The sequence below is a fragment of the Silurus meridionalis genome, chromosome 8, assembly GCF_014805685.1.
Source record: "Silurus meridionalis isolate SWU-2019-XX chromosome 8, ASM1480568v1, whole genome shotgun sequence".
Taxonomy (NCBI): domain Eukaryota; kingdom Metazoa; phylum Chordata; class Actinopteri; order Siluriformes; family Siluridae; genus Silurus; species Silurus meridionalis.
This window is the reverse complement of record NC_060891.1, coordinates 24362146-24384136: the sequence shown is the minus strand read 5'-3', so window position 1 is coordinate 24384136 and position 21991 is coordinate 24362146. Positions and strand designations below refer to the sequence as shown.

The window sequence follows — 21991 nt, the reverse complement described above, 5'->3', positions numbered from 1 at the left end:
AAGAACTAACTGACAACACTGATTGGGGAGAACCCTTCAGGTAGCAAGGAATCCTTTATTACCCAAATGAACCCATTAAGAATCTATTTTCAACACAGTAGGCCAGCGTGTTGTGTTTTACTGAGGTTTGGATTAAACAATTTAATTAAATAGAGCATCCAGCAATGCTTCACAGATCTGCTGGTGGTTCTTGGACTCCATTTTGAATCTGTGGCTTTACATAACTGCTCTGGAGTTGTTTTAAAAAAAGAAAAAGAAAACGCAAATGTAGCCTGAAAACCAAATAAAAAAATCATTTTACTTCTATGGAAATGGTACTGCAGCTCTCGGGTTACTTGGAACCCTTGAAAACTGTGCCATTGTGGAAGGTTTCTAGGCTTAATATGAGAAAATCCATTATGAACGGCACGAATCCAGAGAAGCAGTTTTGAAACCCACAGGGGGGGAAACAACCTCATCTCATTAGTTATGGTTTCGATACAAGGAAAAAGTACATATAATTACTTGTGTGTAATAAACTCAAGGCTAAACCTGAGTTTAGACAGTGGTTTGTGTTTGTTTGACAATGTGTGTGTGTGTGTGTGTGTGTGTGTGTGTGTGTGTGTGTGTGTGTGTGTCATATAACACAGTCCTCTCTTTATAAGCTCCAAAAGAGCTCACCATAGTGACAAATACTGAGTTAGTATGTAAGACGCTCTTACACACACACACACACACACACACATATATATGCTTTTATGCATTAATGTAGTGGCAGATGGATACTGCGGTACACAGTACACACCCTGCTAACCCAAACAAGAACAACTGCACATTGCATCATGTGTGCGTGGACCTAATTCCAAATGTTTACAGAACACACGGATTTTTACCACGTTTGTGTAGTCAACTAACACGCCTTTCCCCTGTGATATGTACGTTGTGTCATGACGCCCCACCCTCATCTGTGTACAGCCGGGTTTCCATCCATGTGGTGCAGAAAGGGGGGGTTGAATGAGGTGCGGGAGGGGGGGAAACCTAGTGCTAAAGATTCATGAACACGTTTTTACCTCACATTCTCTATTCAGAGATGGATGTATGGATGTGTTTTTCACATTCAAACCCTACACCCGGTTTTATTTGACGATGATCTTATGCAGAGTGTCGGTGGAGGGATAATTTCCGAAGAGAAGCCTCTTTCATTACCGTCTTTAATAAGCGACAAGCTGCAAACGAATGATGTTTTAGACTTTTTAAAAAAATACACGTTCAATTAAATAAAATGAGATATCAGTGTGTATAAACACTAATGTAAAACCCTGTCTCTATTCCATTTTCCACAGATCTGCAAGAAGGATTTCGAGGGCTTTCAGAAGCTTTTCCACCGCTTCCTGCAGGTTAAAGGGCCGTCAGTGGAATGGGCCAAAATTAACAGACCACCCGAGGACTCAGTAAGAGAAACCTTTATCTCAATCTATTATAAACGTACACGCAGGACTGGGAAATGTAACTGTTTTATATTGATACAGTGATAAATTCTGCCACAATACAGGTTTCAAAGATATTTTGGATATCGCACTGTTTTTTTTCTTTGACAACGTATTTTTATCTCCTTATTTCTCTGCCTATTTGCCAAAAAAGTATTCAATTATTGAGTGAATTTTTTTCACATGTAAATGCAAGCAGAAGCTTTGTTAGCAAACCTATAGCGATATCAAATGAAGTATTGTGCTTCATAGAAATGTCTTAGAGAGTCATGATACATATACATATACATATATATATTCCCATCGTATCTTTTTCAGTGGTGGAGTGTAACAAAGTCAATGTAAATCGTTACTGTACTTAAGTAGTTTTTTTCGTGTATCTGTACTTTATTTAAGTATTACCATTTGGGAAAACCTTTAATTTAACTTCACCACTAATTTCAAAGTCAAATATTTTTCGAATATTCAAATATTTACTTTGTATTTATGAGCGGATAGAAACTTAACTGGTCAAGCATTCAGTAAGCCATCAATCAGGGCCGAGCGCACGCTCTGTTTTAAACTTTAGGCGTTAGCGACAGGGCGGCATATTTACTTTTTTTTTCCGCTCATTTGCACGGTCGCGTCAATGCGTCAAAAAGTCCCTTCACTCAATTATATACACTCAGAAAGGAGGGTGTGGGTTGGGTGACATCACCTTAGCCTTTAGGGTTTCCAGTGGGAGAAGTGACTAGAGTGACGACCTGGAGTGACGTCATGTCAGTTAGGAGAGCTGAATCTAAATTTTAATTATGGATGACAAACTAAGGTCTAAACCCTCAGGAGCCCAATTCAGAAAAAGGAGGAAAGCAGTAGGAGGAAACGTTCGAAAGATTAAAGTGTGTATGCAGCTCTATCACTCGTCACTCTAAAGTGTTAACTATGTAAATACACTATATAGTCATAAGTATTGGCACACCTGCTGTTTCCAGCCATACGTGGCTCTGTCTCAAATCTGTTACCACAAAGTTTGAGGCACACAATTGTATAGGACGTCTTTGGATGTGATAGCATTAAATCTTCCCTTCACTTGAATTAGGAGATTTAAACCTGTCCCAGCATGACAATACCCCTGTGCACAAAGCCAACTCCATTAAGATATGGTTTACATTGGATGAAGTGGAAGATCTCCTGCTGTAGAGCTCTGATCTCAAACCTACTGAACACCTTTGTGATGAATGTGAGCGCTGATTGCACCTCAGGCCTCATCACCTCACCTACATCAGTACCTGACTTTACTAACAGCCTTGTTGATGAATGAGAATAAATCTCTGCAACCCAAAATCTAGTTCATCTTATAACATCAAATTGGGACTTAATGCGGAATGGGATGTTTAAAAAGCACATAATATTGCTCAGGTGTCGAAAACCTTTTTTCGGTATATAGTGTATAATTTAATTCAAGATTATTTATAAAGCTGCTTTATAGAAGTTGATAGATTAAGAATATGCATTATATTCAAATCATTTTTAGATAGTATGAGGAAGAAACCTTGAGATACTCAAAAGGGAACCCATCCTCATTGGCCTAAATATATATATTCACTTTACATATAGTCATATATAAAGTCACTTTTGCCTGTGTCATGAGACTGAAAACCTCCTGTGATTATGAATTTTATTCTCGGGTCACACCTTCTCCTGTCAATCTTCTCAGGTTTAGGTGTTTAGCCTTTGTCTCATTAAGCAGGAAATTCTGATGTCATGTTGCAAGCATGAAAACTGCAGCATGTAGGGTGTGGAGTTATTTAATATTTTGTGACACACAGTGATGTCACCAGGTTCGGAGATCTTATTGAACGCCCACTGAGAGCTGTTTCACCGTGACTGTAGGCGGACCGGCGTAAAAAACATTCCTGAGTGGGAATAATCCACAACAGAGCTAGTAGATGAGGAAAGAGGGAGAGACTGTGGTAGGGGAGGGTTGAGTGACATCATGAGTAATGATCATGAGTGTGTGAGCAAAACATGAACCTCGAAATGAATCCTTTAACTTCTATAACATTTCACAAATCTTGCGATATTTACAACACAATCGTCCGAACCAACACGAGATTAAATCACGAACACTTCTGTCGATCTGTTGCATAGCACCAAGGGCACTTTAAAAGTTTGCGATTTTCGGTATGCATATTATTTATAAATATCTAAATATTAAAATCTTTCTCTCAACAATTCAGATACATGATTTGATGACTTAATTCTACATTTATGGCTCAACTACATTTTGCGAAATCAGTCGTTCCTTTTTATTCATGAGCAGATAAAAAAACGGTACTGGTCAAATACGCAGCGAGCCACCAATCAGGGTGGCACCAACTCGTTCTGATTGTACAAAACTGCTTTAAATCTCTAGTAGTGAATAAATCTACACTGGTACGCAAGATTACAAACTCAATATAAATATAACTCGAATTCTAAAAACTTGGAAAGTGCTAATTTAGGTATTTCAGGAAGAGGAAGGTCTTCAGTCGTCGCTTAAAGATAATCAGGGACTCTGCTGTACAGACATCTAGGGAAAGTTCATTCCACCGCCTCGGTGCCAGAACAGAGAAGAGACTTGAAGTGTACTTACCTCTCATTCTGAGAGAAGGTGGTACCAGTCGAGCAGTGCTGGAGGATCTCAGACAGCGTGGTGCAGTGCGAGATGTGATGAGGTCACTGAGGTAAGATGGTGCTGGTCCATTTTTGGCCTTGTAGGCAAGCATCAGTGTTTTGAATCTGATACGTGCAGCTACTGGAAGCCAGTGAAGTGAGCGCAGCAGTGGGGTGGTGTGGGAAAACTTGGGCTGATTGAACACAAGTCGTGCCGCTGCGTTTTGGATCATTTGCGGTGGACGAATAGCGTTCAGGGGAGACCTGCCAGCAGAGAGTTGCAGTAGTCAAGTCTTGAAATGACAAGAGACTGAACAAGCACCTGGGCAGCCTGTATGGACAGAAATGGTCGAACTTATCACCAAGATACTTATCACCAACATACAGTTCAGCTTCAGTTCAACAGCAAGCAGAACATTTAGAGAGAAATAAATGATAAAGAAACTCCAGACTTTATTTGCAGGATTTGTTAAAGTAGTTGAAAAGCAGCTTTTGGGCGCATGATAATTTGAATAGATTTCAATCGGTGTTTTGACTCATTAATATCATTTGGAATAAAAAATATAATATAAAAATTTTAACATAAACTGAGTTGATTAAGCAAAAATGATAATAGGAACATTATAGCCGTAATAAATCATAGTACTTTGGATACTTAAAGTACATTTGAAGTCAAATACTTTTGTATTTTTAATTAATTGAAAGTTTAAAGAAGGCCCTTTTACTGGAGTCATATTTTATCTCTACTGTAGACTTAGAAAAGCATCAATCTAAAATCTGTGAGCGGAATTATAGAACACATATATAAAAAAAAAAATTAATATTCAGCAACTCAGTTTCTTTTTACATTTTTCGATCCAATCAAATGCTGTCTAGAATCTGACCTGTTTCACCGCATCGTAAAAATCGCCTTTTTGTTGGGCGAAATTAGCACTATGAGCTATTGAAAAAGAATCCCGTGCTGTGTTGGTATGTCACCCTGACTTCTTGAATTTTGAAAATTATAGTGCCATATTCAATAATGTATGTGTCCTGGGTAAAGCTGTAAAGCTGACATTTCAAGCATTTCAGAAACGTCCAATGATTAATGCTGTAATGGAATAAACAGTAAACCACATTCTGCGATTGGGTGTGTGTGTGTTTCTAACGATAAACAGATGGCTATATAACTAGCTAATTTTGTATTGTGCTGATAAACCCTGTATAAACATTCCAAGTGTTTACACTGATAAAGTTGTAGAGAAAATAAACATCAAGGAAGAAAAATGGAGGTTTATATACCCATACAGTGTAAACACACTATTGGTGGTTTATTAAGGTAAGTTATAGGTTTTATTTATATAACCCGTGCATTCAGGTAGGGGGGGGGACCTTCTTTTGAGCCATGTGAAGCCATCCTTTTATTAATTTTTTTCCCTGTTCAAATTTTAAGGAGTGTAACACAGAAAAGAGCGGTGTATTGCTTGTACGCAATACGAAACTGTGCATACATCAAATTATTAATTTCTTAATAATTATTAATTTCTAGAATGCTGCCCTGTCACCTTCTGAAGGGAAACCTTAGACTGGTTATGAAATCTGTAATCCTGTTAATGAGTCTATTCAGTATTCTCGTGTGTTTTTTTGCTGTTTTTAGCTATAATGTGTCTCTGTCCCAGAAACACATTCGACCCATTTATATTTTTTTATGGTGGTTATAACACCAATGAACAAATCAATATTATTTAAATATTCTACAGTACATATGTTACCATTTCTATAGTAACAGCTTATTCACAGGGACATCATACGTTTCACGTAACGCACAGTATCTTGACATCCTGTTATTTTTATGTCCCCTTCCTGCTAGAGAGTGCAATAAAATGCTCTTGATAAAGGAGCGACTTTTTTTTATAGCTGCAAAAACGTGATTACAGGGACTTGCTGCTCCACAACATTAAATGTTTGACCAATATCGGATGGAAATATATATTTTGTTACATCAAAATGCCTAAAATAAATGCTTCACCAAAACCTTTACCTTTGACTTGTTCATGACAGCCAGCAGCGTTTAAAGCGTACGTTATTTTTAAGGACATTGCAGCTTGAATAACTTTCAGGGCTCTGTCCTATTTCTGCTTACGTAACCTCGCGCTACTCTATTACACCCTGGATAAAAGTTTAACATCTAATCTAAGCTAAAGTCATAGAGATGATTCATCAAGGTCTCCACATACTAAACCATACACCATGAAGAGTCTAAAAATAAACCCTCACCTTTAAAAAAATAAAATAAAATTTTGTGCTGTATTAACAACGAACAAGAATGTCAGCAAGCATGTTCTTTAAGCCTGTCGTTTTTGCCGCTGTGACGACAGAATAATATATCAGGACTATTGAAAATACTAACATTCTTTTTTTTTTTTTTTACTAACATTCAGAAAATTATAGAAATTATAGTCAAAATTTCCCATCCTGATATCCGACATGTTTTCTGGACTACAGAGCGCAAAAGTAAAAAACTACAGTTGAAAGCTGTTAGATTTTTTTATCTTACTATATAACAAACATAAGATTATTCCCATATTTCTAAGCCTTTTTTATGTCAATAATAAAATTATAGTTGTACACAAACACTTTTAAGAGATCATTTGACTGCTTTACACAGCTGACACAGGAAGCTCTAAAGTGCTCTGGATAGTGTACTGTAAAGGTGCCATTACTTTAAAGTAGAACTTGGTCACTTGTTCTTTACATCAGAGGTCCCCAAACTTTTTTGCGCCACAGTCAGACAATATTTTCACGGACCGGCCTTTAAGGTGTGGCGGATAAATACAATAAAATTAAATGATACGACCGGCATAAAAACTGGTGTTTTCTAAATATAATAAACGTGAATCCACTGTGTTGTTTTTTTGTTCATTTTGCTCGCTTGGGGGTTTCAATTCAGCCTCTTTAAGAAGGTAGCAGATGGAGGTAAGACATGTGACCGAGACAAACATCATGACATGCATCAAGAGTGATGTGGCGGAGAAAATCTGGTAATTTTCCAAAATAAAACATCGTTCAGAATCAGATAATAAATAAAACGGAAATAATGTAAGTTATGTATTTTTTCTGTGCGGCCCGTAACAATTAACCCACGGACTGGTGCCAATCCACAGCCCGGGGGTTGGGGTCCACTGCTCCAAGGTACATTCAGGGACATTTCCTCATTCAATATCATTGAACGAATTAAAATAATGTGTACACACACAAGGAAGTGATGGCGGGAATGTACCTATTTAAGGTATGACTCATTAAAGAGGTTTATCTCTTACATATTTACACACACACACACACACACACACACACACACACGTCATTTAGCTTTTTTTGGAAGAATTAGAGGGAAAAAAAACCAAGCCTGAATTACTGGGCAATAAAAACTCTCCACCCAACAGGCAAGTCATTGAGAAATAACATGTCATTTAATAACAACTCAATTCCCTTCAGGTCCTCATTATTCTTGTAGTCAGATTGTATAAGATCACTGTATCTCTCTGCTAAGATACACTGGCAGGTGAGAATGGTTCAGTTAAGAATTACAGTTAAGAGTCGCTTTACACTGGCTTTTTTTGACTGGGATATTTAGATGAAAATGTGAAATTTCACCAGTCACCTGGGAGTTTTTCATTTTTTAACATGCCTCACTTTAATTGTTTTTGGAAACCCTTGGTTCTGTGTTTATTCATACAATTATCCTGTCAGCCAATCATGTGACAGGAGCACAAAGTAGAAAATCATGCACCGACGAGTCAAGAAACCATCGGGGGAGTCATTCTACCTCAAAACTTGATGCAGTGAGATGTATCCGAGATGCTTTTCTGCTCATGACTGGTATAAAGAGTGGATGATTGAGTTTGCTATGAGTTTAAGGCAGTCTGGCCATTTTCTTTGGATGCTCTTTCATGAACAAGATAATAATAATACATTTATGCCCACCTTAGATGACATTTGAAATACACCATACATACAGTTAAAACACATACAACAATTTAAAATAATTAAACACTGTACCACCAATAAGATGTATACACTATAGATGTGGAGGTGGTAGATTAGAGGTTAAGATACTGGACTAATCGAAAGGTCGTGAGATTAAATCCCAGGTCCTCAAACCCTCACTGGTGGTGCCCTGTGCAAGGCCCATAACCCCTTAATCTGCTCAGTTAGATAATGAAACATCACTCTGGATAAATGTCTCTGAGAAAATTAAATGTAAATGTTTTCTAGCTGCAAATCTGTGGCTTGCAGGTTGTTTTTGTTTCTTTTGATCAGTAGTTTCAGAAATGCACAAGCATGGTGGTCACACAGAGATCACATTTCCTCAGACTTTTGATGTTTGATTTGAACATTAACTGAAGCTCTGAAAGCTTTTTTAATGCTAATTGGATAATTTCACCAATAAGCAGGTGTGCAGGTGTTCCTAACAGACCGAGACTGGGACCAAAACTATGTGGACTCCTGACCATCACTTCCCCAAACTGGTTCCACAGAATTGTACCAAAAATTGTCTTCATGTGATGTGACATACATTTTCCCCTGTACTGGTACTAAGAGGTCCAAATGTGTATCAGCATGATAGTGTCTCTGCTCTCAGTGAAGACATGGTGTGTGAAGTTTGGAGTGCATCCTAAAGAAAGCCTTGATCTCAACCACACCGAACATCTTTGGGATAATTTAAAACATCAACTGCAGACCTTCTCCAAACTCAAGTGGAAATCCTTTCCAGAAGAATGGAGATTACATTAACAGCAAATCTGTGGTTTTAAAAGCAAATCTGTGGTTTTGGAATAGGCATATTTGGGTGCGATATTCAAGTGTCCAGATACTTGGGTTAAGTGAGATTGAGTATACAGCTGTGCTACTTTGTAAAATAGTTTCATTTCACACACATGACCAGTCTATTTACACAACATTGAGTTCCATCCATTGCTGTTTCTTGTTCTGTTTTGCTATTCTCTTTAAAGTTGTAGCATACAAAGCCGATGTCTTCTTTACTGTGGGTGTCACAGAGACGTTCTGTCTCCTCTGTGGAGCACAGAGGAGACAGAAAGTCTCTAGTCATCATCGTGAAAATCTAAAATAGGAAACCTCATAACAAATACGATCGCATTGTTTTGTGAATCCGAAACCGCCGCGTTTGTGGTTTCAAAACAGCTTTTTGCACTTGATTAAATGTAACGTGTACGTGCAAATGGAACACGTACAAGAGAAACGTGTGAAAAGGACATCTGCAGAATGGCGGTGAGAGCACTATCCGTGTGTCCAGCTTATAGTGGAGTGTAGTGAACATATATTACACTGGAACAAGTACAAGAACAGTCTGACCTTATGGAAGTCATTAATTTTCCTTCCTGTATTGGTTTTATTCCATGTTTCTGTCTCCATCACTTCCTGCTGCCTGTTTGTTTTCACGGTGCCAGAACGAGTCGTTGTTAGCACAGTACTACACCCCTTCTCGGAAGATTGCTCAATGAGTGTCTTACGTTCTCTCTGACTCAGCTTGTTCACATCTGGAGGACGTGTAACCTCATGGCATGCGGCCTGCAGACTTCTGGGAAACTGGAGGGATGAAAGAAAGAGAGAGAGAGATGGATAAAATCCAGAGCAACACAGAGAACTCATTCTTAGTATTCCTGATTGTATTTTTTTTAAGTGCTAGTGTGTTATGGTTGTAAGCTGATAGTGTAGGCAGTGAAGCAGCATCACACACTTTCGTACAGTCACTATCAGCCCTGAACTGGATGGATTAACAATAGACATTGCATGATTTGAGCTATACAGTACACACTTTACGATTTGTGCTATACAATATACACTGTATGATTTGAGCTCTAAAATACACACTTTAATATCAGACTTCTACTATACACTTTGTACTATTTGCGCTATACAATACACACTACGATTTGAGCTCAAAAATACACACTTTACAAATAGACTTCTACTATACACTTTGCACTATTTAAGCGATTCAATACACACTACGATTTGAGCTATACAATACACAGTGTCTGATTTGCGCTCTAAAATACACAATGTACGGCTTGCGCTATACAATAGGACAGTAGGATTTAGCTATACAATACACACTGCATGATATGAGCTATACAATACACACTGTACGATTTGAGCTATATGATACTGATTGTACAATTCGCGCTATACAATACACACTGTACGATTTGAGCTATACAATACACACTGTACGATTTGAGCTATACGATACTGACTACGATTTGAGCTTTACAATACACACTGTACGATTTGAGCTTTACAATACACACTGTACAATTTGAGCTTTACAATACACACTGTACAATTTGCGCTATAAAATACACACTGTAGGATTTGAGCTACAGTGCCTTGCAAAAGTATTGACCCCCCTTGGCGTTTTTCCTATTTTGTTGTCTTACAACCTGAAATTAAAATGGATTTTTTTGGGGTTTGTATCATTTGATTTACACAACATGCCTACCACTTTGAAGATGCAAAATATTTTTTATTGTGAAACAAACAAGAAATAAGACAAAAAAACAGAAAACTTGAGCGTGCATAACTATTCACCCCCCCAAAGTCAATACTTTGTAGAGCCACCTTTTGCAGCGATTACAGCTGCAAGTCTCTTGGGGTATGTATCTATAAGCTTGGCACATCTAGCCACTGGGATTTTTGCCCATTCTTCAAGGTAAAACTGCTCCAGCTCCTTCAAGTTGGATGGGTTCCGCTGGTGTACAGCAATCTTTAAGTCATACCACAGATTCCCAATTGGATTGAGGTCTGGGCTTTGACTAGGCCATTCCAAGACATTTAAATGTTTCCCCTTAAACCACTCGAGTGTTGCTTTAGCAGTATGCTTAGGGTCATTGTCCTGCTGGAAGGTGAACCTCCGTCCCAGTCTTAAATCTCTGGAAGACTGAAACAGGTTTCCCTCAAGAATTTCCCTGTATTTAGCGCCATCCATCATTCCTTCAATTCTGACCAGTTTCCCAGTCCCTGCTGATGAAAAACATCCCCACAGCATGATGCTGCCACCACCATGCTTCACTGTGGGGATGGTGTTCTCGGGGTGATGAGAGGTGTTGGGTTTGCGCCAGACATAGCGTTTTCCTTGATGGGCAAAAAACTCAATTTTAGTCTCATCTGACCAGAGTACCTTCTTCCATATGTTTGGGGAGTCTCCCACATGCCTTTTGGCGAACACCAAACGTGTTTGCTTATTTTTTTCTTTAAGCAATGGCTTTTTTCTGGCCACTCTTCCATAAAGCCCAGCTCTGTGGAGTGTACGGCTTAAAGTGGTCTTATGGACAGATACTCCAATCTCCGCTGTGGAGCTTTGCAGCTTCTTCAGGGTTATCTTTGGTCTCTTTGTTGCCTCTCTGATTAATGCCCTCCTTGCCTGGTCCGTGAGTTTTGGTGGGTGGCCCTCTTGCCAGGTTTGTTGTGGTGCCATATTCTTTCCATTTTTTAATAATGGCTTTAATGGTGCTCCGTGGGATGTTCAAAGTTTTGGATATTTTTTTATAACCCAACCCTGATCTGTACTTCTCCACAACTTTGTCCCTGACCTGTTTGGCGAGCTCCTTGGTCTTCATGGTGCCGCTTCCTTGGTGTTGCCCCTTGCTTAGTGGTGTTGCAGACTCTGGGGCCTTTCAGAACAGGTATATATATATATACTGAGATCATGTGACACTTAGATTGCACACAGGTGGACTTTATTTAAGTAATTACGTGACTTCTGAAGGTAATTGGTTGCACCAGATCTTATTTAGAGGCTTAATAGCAAAGGGGGTGAATACATATGCACGCACCACTTTTCCGTTATTTATTTTAAAAATTTTGAAACAAGTTATTTTTTTCATTTCACTTCACCAATTTGGACTATTTTGTGTATGTCCATTACATGAAATCCAAATAAAAATCCATTTTAATTCCAAGTTGTAAGGCAACAAAATAGGAAAAAAACGCCAAGGGGGGTCAATACTTTTGCAAGGCACTGTATATAATACACACTACAATTTGCGCTATACTATACACACTTTGATATACACACTGTACAATTTGAGCTATATGATACAAACTGTACGATTTAAACTATACGATATACACACTACGATATACACACTGTACAATTTGCGCTATACGATACACACTGTAGGATTTGAGCTATGCGATACACACTACGATATACACACTGTACGATTTGAGCTATACGATACACACTGTACGATTTGAGCTTTACGATACACACTGTACGATTCGAGCTATACGATACACACTGTACGATTTGAGCTATCGATACACACTGTACGATATACACACTGTACGATTTGAGCTTTCGATACACACTGTACGATTGAGCTATACGATACACACTGTACGATTTTAGCTATACGATACACACTGTACAATTTGCGCTATACTATACACACTTTGATATACACACTGTACATTTGAGCTATATGATACAAACTGTACGATTTAAACTATACGATATACACACTACGATATACACACTGTACGATTTAAGCTATACGATACACACTGTAGGATTTGAGCTATGCGATACACACTACGATATACACACTGTACGATTTTAGCTATACGATACACACTGTACGATTTTAGCTATACGATACACACTGTACGATTTGAGCTATACGATACACACTGTACGATTTGAGCTACGATACACACTGTACGATTTGAGCTTTACGATACACACTGTACGATTCGAGCTATACGATACACACTGTACGATTTGAGCTATACGATACACACTGTATGATTTGAGCTTTGCGATACACACTGTACGATTCGAGCTATACGATACACACTGTACGATTTAAACTATACGATATACACACTATACGATACACTGTACGATTTAAGCTATACGATACACACTGTACGATATACACACTATACAATACACACTGTATGATTTGAGCTTTACGATACACACTGTACGATTTGAGCTATACGATACACACTGTACAATATACACACTATACGATACACACTGTACGATTTAAGCTATACGATACTGACTGTTAATGTCTAGTAATTAAATCGAAGTAAATAAAGAAAGCCAAATATTTATTATTCGATACTAATTGTTAATTTTTCCCCCAGATCCAGCCGTATGAAAAGATCAAGGAGAAGGGTTTACCCGAGAACGTAGCTGACAGCCTGAACAAGCTGGTGGTGGTGAAGCTGAATGGAGGTCTGGGCACCAGTATGGGCTGCAAAGGCCCGAAAAGTCTCATCAGTGTCCGAAACGAGAACACCTTCCTGGACCTGACTGTGAAGCAAATCGAGGTGAGACCCCTCTGATGTACTGTGCACTTCAAACAGAACAGAATAGCTCAATGGTTGTCTGGGGTTTAGATACTAAAGTGCACCTGAAATCCGTGTTTGTTACGTCTGCATCTACATTGTATAGCTAAAAGCATGTGGATATCTTAAACCATCATACACATGCATATGTTTAACATTCTGTACGAAATTGAGGCACCTTTAGTGAGTCACAGGATGTGGGTCTGTTTTCATTCTGAAACAGCTGGATGCTACAGCTGTGTAAACGTCTATGGAGTGTTATTAGAGACGTGGGATTAGGAATCACTGGGTCATCAATGAATCAGTACTGAGAATATTTTCAAATTGTTTGTATGTATAGGTTTGGGGTGTGAAATAGATAAAGTGTCACGAACAAAGAGGAGGTGGGAACTTGGTAGTTAAAGCTCTGGGTTACTGATCGGAAGGTGGGAGGTTCAAGCCGTGGTATCACCAAGCTATCACTCTTGGGGCCCTTGATCAAGGGCCTTAACCTTCTGTGCTAACGGGGGCTACTGTAACATGGCTGACCCTACACTCTGTTCCTAACTTTCTTACATTGCTGGGATATGCGAAGAAAGAATTTGAATTTAATGTACATGTGACAAATATAAAGCACCTTTTCTATGAGGTATAAATAAACAACTAGTGTCTGGAGACTGATCTTGTGGTAGAGAACTGCAGAGCTACATATTTGTAAAGTTCCTGAGCAGTGCCACTGTCCTTGAGTGCAGCATATAACTCTAAATCAGTGCACACACACACACACACACACACACACACACACACACACACACACACACACACACACACACAGTGCATCATGCATCAGTTGAAAAGTAACCTAACACTCTGATGAATGTTAAATAAAGATAAAAGTAATAAAGATAAAAAGATACCTAATGCGTTGAGGGCTAAAAGTCCTGTCTCTTGTAATTTGATTGGCCGAAGCAGGTGTAATAAAATCAGCCGATCGATAACGTTGAATTTGCTCCACACACACACACACACACACATTTATACACCTTGGTCACTCCAGTCTCATCACATTGTGTGCTTAGAAATTAGAAAGTGCTTTCATCATCTGCCTCAAAGGACACAAAGCCAGGCTTGCATATGTGTGTCTGTGTGTGAGAATTAGAGAGGAAGTGGGAGAGGAAGGGAGAGGAAGGGAGAGGGAGAGAGAGAGGGAGAGAGAGAGGGGGAGAGAGAGAGCTGTATCATCCACAAGCCTTGATATGTAAATCACTAGCACATGTTTCAGATCAGCTCCATGTGGTTCTGCTCTTTCCCCTGCTGTAGCAGTGTGTAAACACTTTTCTCCTTTATTCAGAAAGAAACAGCCAACAGTTAGAGCAACACTGAACTATTGCATTGTAAATCTAGTGAAAGAGGGACAGAAATTTGGGAGATAGAGAGATAGAGTTACAGAGAGAGGTGTGGAGAGAGAGAGAGAGAGAGAGAGAGAGAGTGTAGTGCAGGAGATAAAGAAAAAGGATGCAAGAGAGAGAAAGTGAAAGACAGGTATAGAGCAATAAGAAAAAGAAAGTGCAGTGGAGCGAGAGAGAAAGGCAGACAGAGGGAGGTGTAGAGAAATGAGAGACAGATAGAACACAGCCTGCTCTGTTCCTCACTGTGAGAGGTAGAAAGACGAGAATGTTCACCACTGTGGTATAGCCTCTCTCTCTCTCTCTCTCTCTCTCTCTCTCTCTCTCTCTCTCTCGTTCTGTAACACTGTTTCCTCCCGGATGAATAGAGTGTGTAGAAAGAGCTGTGTATATTCCTCCTGCGCACACACACACACACACACAGCCCTGATACATCACTCTGAGACAACACAAGAGCAACTCCTGCTCCTAAACTTCAGAGAGTTTTGACATTTCAGCTGGCAGAAATCAGAAATACTGAACTTTACACATGAAAAAACTGAATACGTTGTGCTTATCTCATTAAATAACGAGGACACAGTAATATAATCAGCAGAAAGACATCTAAAGATTTAGTTTAACATTATAAATTATTACATAATTCTATTTCACCCATTTTCTTGCTGAATGTATACACTGTATAAACAAAAGCATTGGGACACCTGACCTTTTCAGTCATATGTGGTTCTTCACTAAACTGTTACCACAAAGTTGGATGCACATAAATGTATAAGAAGTATTTGGATGTGGAAGCATTACATTTTCTCATCACTTCAACTAGGAGATCTAAACCTGTTCCAGCTTCATGAAGATATGCTTTACATGGGTTTTAGTGGAAGATATCAAGTGGCCTGCTTAAGTGTTCTGACCCTCAACCCTAGTGAACACTTTTGTGATGAATGTGAGCGCTGACTGCACCCCAGTCCTCCTCACCTCACCTACATCAGTACCTGACTTTACTAACAGCCTTGTGATTAAATAAATCTCCACAAGCACACTCCAAAATCTAGGCAATCTTCTCAGAAGAGTGGAGGATATTATGTGGAATGGGATGCTATGTGGAAAGTCCACAGACTTTTGTCCATATAGTGTATATTCTAGGATTGTATTGTTTTCCTAGAAGTCTATGATTACTCTACATATATGGCAACTAGAATCCAGTGATGTATCACAACAGTATAAAACTGTGTAATCAATAGGACTTATAAGAATTGGAGAATTGGAAAACGGGTCAGCAGCAGATTTACGTTCATGAATTAAAAATTTAGGCCAGAATATAATTTTTTCTGGAATGTACACTGTAAACATTTCTAGCAGCAGAAATAAAAACAATGTCAAATAATACATTTGTTGTTTTTTTTATTGTTAAAACAGTTAAAAAGTAATTTTTTCAAATTACCATTGATAAATCTGTCAAATTGGCATCGTTTCTTAGGGATGTTTTTATCCTCCATTTCTTGCACTAGCAGGCTTCTAAATATCTTTTTTTTTTTCCAGTGCAATTTTCAGTCTGTAATTGGTATCCCAAAGATACAATTTTTGAAAAAATTATAGCCAGAAAGCCAGCAGTGAAAACCATTTAACCAACACTGCCTTATGTATATTGATGTTTCCATTTATTCGTTTGATGATTTGTTTATTGGCAGTGCATGAAGTCTCCTTGTCTTCAAGGCAGGAATAAAAACTTAATACAGGAAGTTTTTTTTCATGCTGTTACTCGTCTGAACTCTGCGCTAATCCGCAAAAAAAAAAAAAAAACTTGCTTGACTTGCTCAGTGGTTTAATTTCTATTTATACTACTGCACATTATCGTTAAATACCGGTTACCATTGACAACTGCCAATCATCTCGCAACATATACTTAGTGACGTATGCAATTTCTACGCAATGGCAGTAACATGATCTCAGCCTCAAGTTCTGGTGAGCGAAAGGTTTCCCTTTAAAAGCCGTTTGTTCCAAGTGAAGATTTAACTTCATGGATGCGTGTTATGGAAGATGATTTGCCATCAATACCTGAAGATGACCAGTTAACAAAGCGTGTCTTAATAACTCCATTATTAAGATGTGTTTCCTAGACAATAATGCAGATTTTACACAAACAATAACAAAAAAAAACATTCCAGTGTGTGAGGATCCACATTCCTGGTGATAAGGTCTGTGTGTGTATTGTTATTAGATCTAGTTAATGCCTGAGCAGTATTGATTTGCTGTATAAATACTTTTCTGTTCCTCAGCTGTGTTTAATGTTAAACACTACATTAGTGCTAAAGACTCTGAACTCTTTTTTTAATTTTGGGTTTCTGTTTCTGATAGTTCCGTATTTCTCATCATTTCGAGCCTCTGTTTTAATTAAACACCGAATACATATTTGTAATATATAAAAAATAAAACTGGATGACACTAATTGGATATTGGATGAATACTGGTCCAGAAAAAAACGAACACATATCTAATATGATGATCCATATTATTACTATTACTAGTAATAATATTAATACCTAACAATATGGGACCTTAGCAGACAATCAAGGCCAGTTGATGTGTGTTTTAGTACAATACTACTATAAATAGTAATAAAATATAATAATAATAATAATCCTGTTTATGACTAATTAGTTTTTTTTTTTTTTTAAATAAATAATCTAATAATCATCTGGTGTATTTCTTACTAGCTTGAGCAAAATGAAACCCTAAAGAAACAAGGCCTATCTTTGATGCTGTACCTGGTCGTGTGATTACTGAAACACAGCCGAGACGTTAAACGGTGCATACGCGCGTCACACCAAATGCATTAAAGTATGAAATTTAATTGCTCAACCTGACACCTAGCTGATGTCCTTCTCCCATAGCACTTGAATAAGACGTACAACACTGATGTCCCGCTGGTGCTGATGAACTCGTTTAACACTGACGAGGACACCAAGAAGATCCTGCAGAAATACACACACCACCGGGTCAACATACACACCTTCAACCAGAGCAGGTAACGCACGCACACTAACACACACACTAACTAATTAAATATATTTTTTTAAAGGCTTTGTCTTGCAACATGGACCCAGGAAAATAGCTGGAAGCTGGTATGGCAATAAGTAAACAAACAATTGCAAAGCTGCAGCATAGACTGGCACAAGACAAAGGCAAACAAACTGTTGGTGTGAATAACTGGCCTGGTCAGGTTTGCTTAAAATAACCATGCAGTGTACCATTAAATACTTGTGATGCAGAACATCATGCATGGGTTAATATTAAACAGGTTTGTCAAACATGTTTAATTCGCAAATGTGTGTATGGCATCCATCCTAGAACACCATACTGACATTCAAAGACAGAGCTCAAACGATTTATTTATTAATTTGCCTAAAACGTAAATATATTTAACAAATATATATATTTATATATATATAAAAATCTCAAACCTGTCAAATCTTTTTTGCGAAATGCTAGCACACATCTGTATACTCTAACAAATGTAAACTATCTGAACTATTGATTCATTCTATTTTTATACAATATTATTATATATATTATATAATCAAGCAGGCAATTTGCTTAAAATTGTTTTAAAAATGTAAAGTGTTCAAATGTTGACGATCACAAATATTATAATAGTAATAATAAATTGCATAAATAAATAATGACAAACAATTTTATGCTATTTCTTTCCCCTAACTATACTGAAACTGAACCGAACCGTGACTTGCATCTTTCCCAAAAAGACTCATGGCTGTATTAGATCAAAAGGGGGCTTCTACTAAATACTGAGTAAAGGGTCTGAATACTTAGGACCATGTGATATTTCGGTTTGTCTTTTATAATAAATCTGCAAAAATGTCAACAATTCTGTGCTTTTCTGTCAATATGGGGTGCTATGTGTACATTAATGAGGAAAATAAATGAACTTAAATGATTTTAGCAAATGGCTGCAATATAACAAAGAGTGAAAATTTAAGGGGGTCTGAATACTTTCCGTACCCACTGTATATCTGAGAAAAGAAAGGATGTTATAAATAATCTGTATATAAAAAACACAATTTACATTGCTTTACATATCTGCTGATCAGCCATAACAGTAAAAACGTTGACAGTTGAAGTGAATGTTTCATTAATCACATTTTCCAACATTACATGACAATGGCACTTATTCAAGAGATATATTAGGCAGCAAGTGAACAGTCAGTTGTTATTGTTGATGTGATGGAAGCAGGAAAAATAGGCAAGTGTAAGTGAATGATTTTGACAAAAGTATTGTGAAAACCATATTGTGATCTTGGGGTGTTCTTCATATACAGGGGTTAGTACCTACCAAAAATGGAGGAGAACCAAGGATCTTAGATGTGGTGAGTGAAGGCTAGCTCATTTGGTCCCATCCCAACGAAGACTTCCAGTATGGAAAGAAGACAGAACACACATTGCATCACCATTAAAATGAAAATGGAAAATCAATATGGTTGACAGAGTCTGTTATGCTTGACCAAAGAGTCAGAGGATGAGAAAGTGGGATGTTTTTACTAGTTTCTAGCTCAGTGTGTCCTCTATCGGTGTGTACAAGTTCATTAAAATCATACAAAGCATATTACTACTACTAGCAAAAAAAAAAAATATTTAAGTCCAGTAGGGTCTACATACTTTTAGTGATTGACCCCCTATTTATACAGTAGTTCATTGTGGATATTAATATTCCAAATACCTGAAAAAGCTACACAGTGAACACCTCCATGTATTAAAAAAAGCACTCAGTAATGATTGTATTTAAGGAGATCAAATAGGAATGTAAATCCTAATTGTATTTTTTTTCCCAACTGGGCAACCAAATTCCTCACCCAGTAAACATCATTGGTGAATTTCTGTTGTTTTGTAGGTATCCCCGGATCAATAAGGAATCTCTGCTGCCCGTGGCGAAGGATGTGAAAATGGTGGGAGAGAGCGCTGAAGGATGGTATCCACCAGGACACGGAGACATCTACGCTAGCTTCTATAACTCGGGCCTGCTGGAGCAGCTCATCGCCGAGGGGAAGAAGTACATCTTCGTGTCCAACATCGATAACCTGGGTGCCACTGTGGACCTGAACATCCTCAACCACCTGGTCAGCCAACCCAACGGCAAGCGCTGCGAGTTCATCATGGAGGTCACAGACAAGACCAGAGCTGACGTCAAGGTGAGAGAAAGAAAAAAAAGAAAAAATCATATTATAAGTGAAAGAAAAGTGTTTTATATCTATATTCTATCACCATATTGCCCAGCTGTAATATTTATTGTTTGAGTAACAGTAATGAAAAGTGTTATAGCAGTTATAAAAGCAGATTTTCTCCCCGGCCTCATCCTTTCCTTTCTCCTGAAGTTAATATGACCAAAAAATGCAGCTGAAGAATTTCCCATTTTACAGCTTTACCTTGGTGTGGTACAAAGTGCTGACACTGGAGACTCCCTCCATAAACGTTAAGCCTTGTTACAGAAAACCTCAACAGATCAATTCTACAAGTTGCCCTTTAATCCAGTTTTATGGACACCTGCAATACATGCAATGTCAAAGTTGTTACCATAGAAACAGTACCATATTAGAAGCTGCAGTTGCAGAAAATGAATAAAGAACGTTTATTAAAGTATAGTTTAATCCAGGGTACTGTGACCAAGAGTTTATATTGTCATATAATTTACCCCGACCCTCTCCACCTTATCCAGGGAGGAACTCTGATTCAGTACGAGGGGAAGCTGAGGTTACTGGAGATCGCGCAGGTTCCCAAAACCCACGTGGACGAGTTCAAATCCGTCTCCAAGTTTAAGATCTTCAACACCAACAATCTGTGGATCTCTCTGGCGGCAATCAAGAGACTGCAGCAGCAGAACGCCATGGACATGGAAATCATTGTGAATCCGAAGGTCAGACACACACACAAGCTGTTAACTGGGTAATATAGTTAGATCTTTAATCTGTTAAATAATAAAATAACTTGGAAGTATCCAATTTTCCATTTTTCCCAAATGCCATTTCTCAGCCACACTATACACTAGTCCTGAGATCGTAGTTTAAACCATTTTCCGAAATTTCCAGGTTATTTGTTAATCAGGGGAAAACGACAACTACAGCAGTTTTAATATTAGCTAAATATATTGTATGCATACAGTATTTGGAGCTGCCATGTGCACAAAGGCATGCTCTATAAATAACGTTCTTGCTCTCCTTCTTTCTCAGACTCTGAACGGTGGCCTGAACGTGATCCAGCTGGAGACGGCAGTAGGCGCCGCCATCAAGTGCTTCGAAAATGCTCTGGGCATCAATGTTCCTCGAAGCCGCTTCCTTCCGGTTAAAACCACCTCGGACCTCCTATTGGTCATGTCTAACCTGTACAGCCTGGAGGCGGGGTCTCTCACCATGAGCGAGAAGAGAGAGTTCCCAACAACACCACACGTCAAACTGGGCAGCTCCTTCACCAAGGTAACAGTCGCCAACAGTGCCGTCCTACGTTAAATAAAGGGGTTAAAAAAGGTTTTCTGGTGGAAATTTAGTTGGAAAACTGTAAATACAATATATATATTTATATACACCTGCTTCTAACACATCAACTTTAAGGACAAAAATGCTGGCTAATAAATCCCACCCACTAACAGGTGCCATGATAGTTATTCACTTCACCTGTCATAATGCTATAATATCATAATGTTAGCTAAGCTTTAGCTTTTATAATGTAAAATCTATTGGTTTTATTTATTCAGATTAGCATTTTTTTTTTTTTTACAATTTTCTTGCTTGTGAAAACCACAACATGTGATCACTGTAGTCAACATTCAACGCACATGTTTGTGATTTTATAAGCAGTGGTCACTTCCTGTTTTGGAGAATTTTGTGTTTGGTTGATCTTGAGGCTGGTTAAAAAATTTGTCTCTCTCAAAATTCTATAAACTCCTTATTAAACGGCTGATTAGTGGAAAACAATGAGCTGTTATAGATTGGAGATCTTCAGGAAACAAAAAAACATGCACTTTGGATAACGGTTAAACGGTCGATACGGAATTCTGGAATCTGATTAGTCAGAAGGTGTGGTGTGGTCAGAAGGTTCTTTTGTAACCGCTTATACACAGACTTTTACAGATGAAGCTCTATC

General features: G+C 38.2%; 1 protein-coding gene across 3 annotated transcripts in view; it reads left to right on the top strand.

Moving 5' to 3' along the window:
• ugp2b (UDP-glucose pyrophosphorylase 2b) overlaps positions 1-21991 on the top strand; it is a 33163-nt gene that overhangs the window by 7479 nt on the left and 3693 nt on the right. For all 3 annotated transcript variants that reach the window (XM_046855483.1, XM_046855484.1, XM_046855482.1), the window contains exons 3-8: positions 1323-1430; positions 13260-13445; positions 17737-17870; positions 19749-20046; positions 20571-20768; positions 21082-21324. In XM_046855483.1, the coding sequence (XP_046711439.1) occupies positions 1323-1430; positions 13260-13445; positions 17737-17870; positions 19749-20046; positions 20571-20768; positions 21082-21324 (1167 nt within the window). The remainder of the gene's footprint in view (positions 1-1322; positions 1431-13259; positions 13446-17736; positions 17871-19748; positions 20047-20570; positions 20769-21081; positions 21325-21991) is intronic.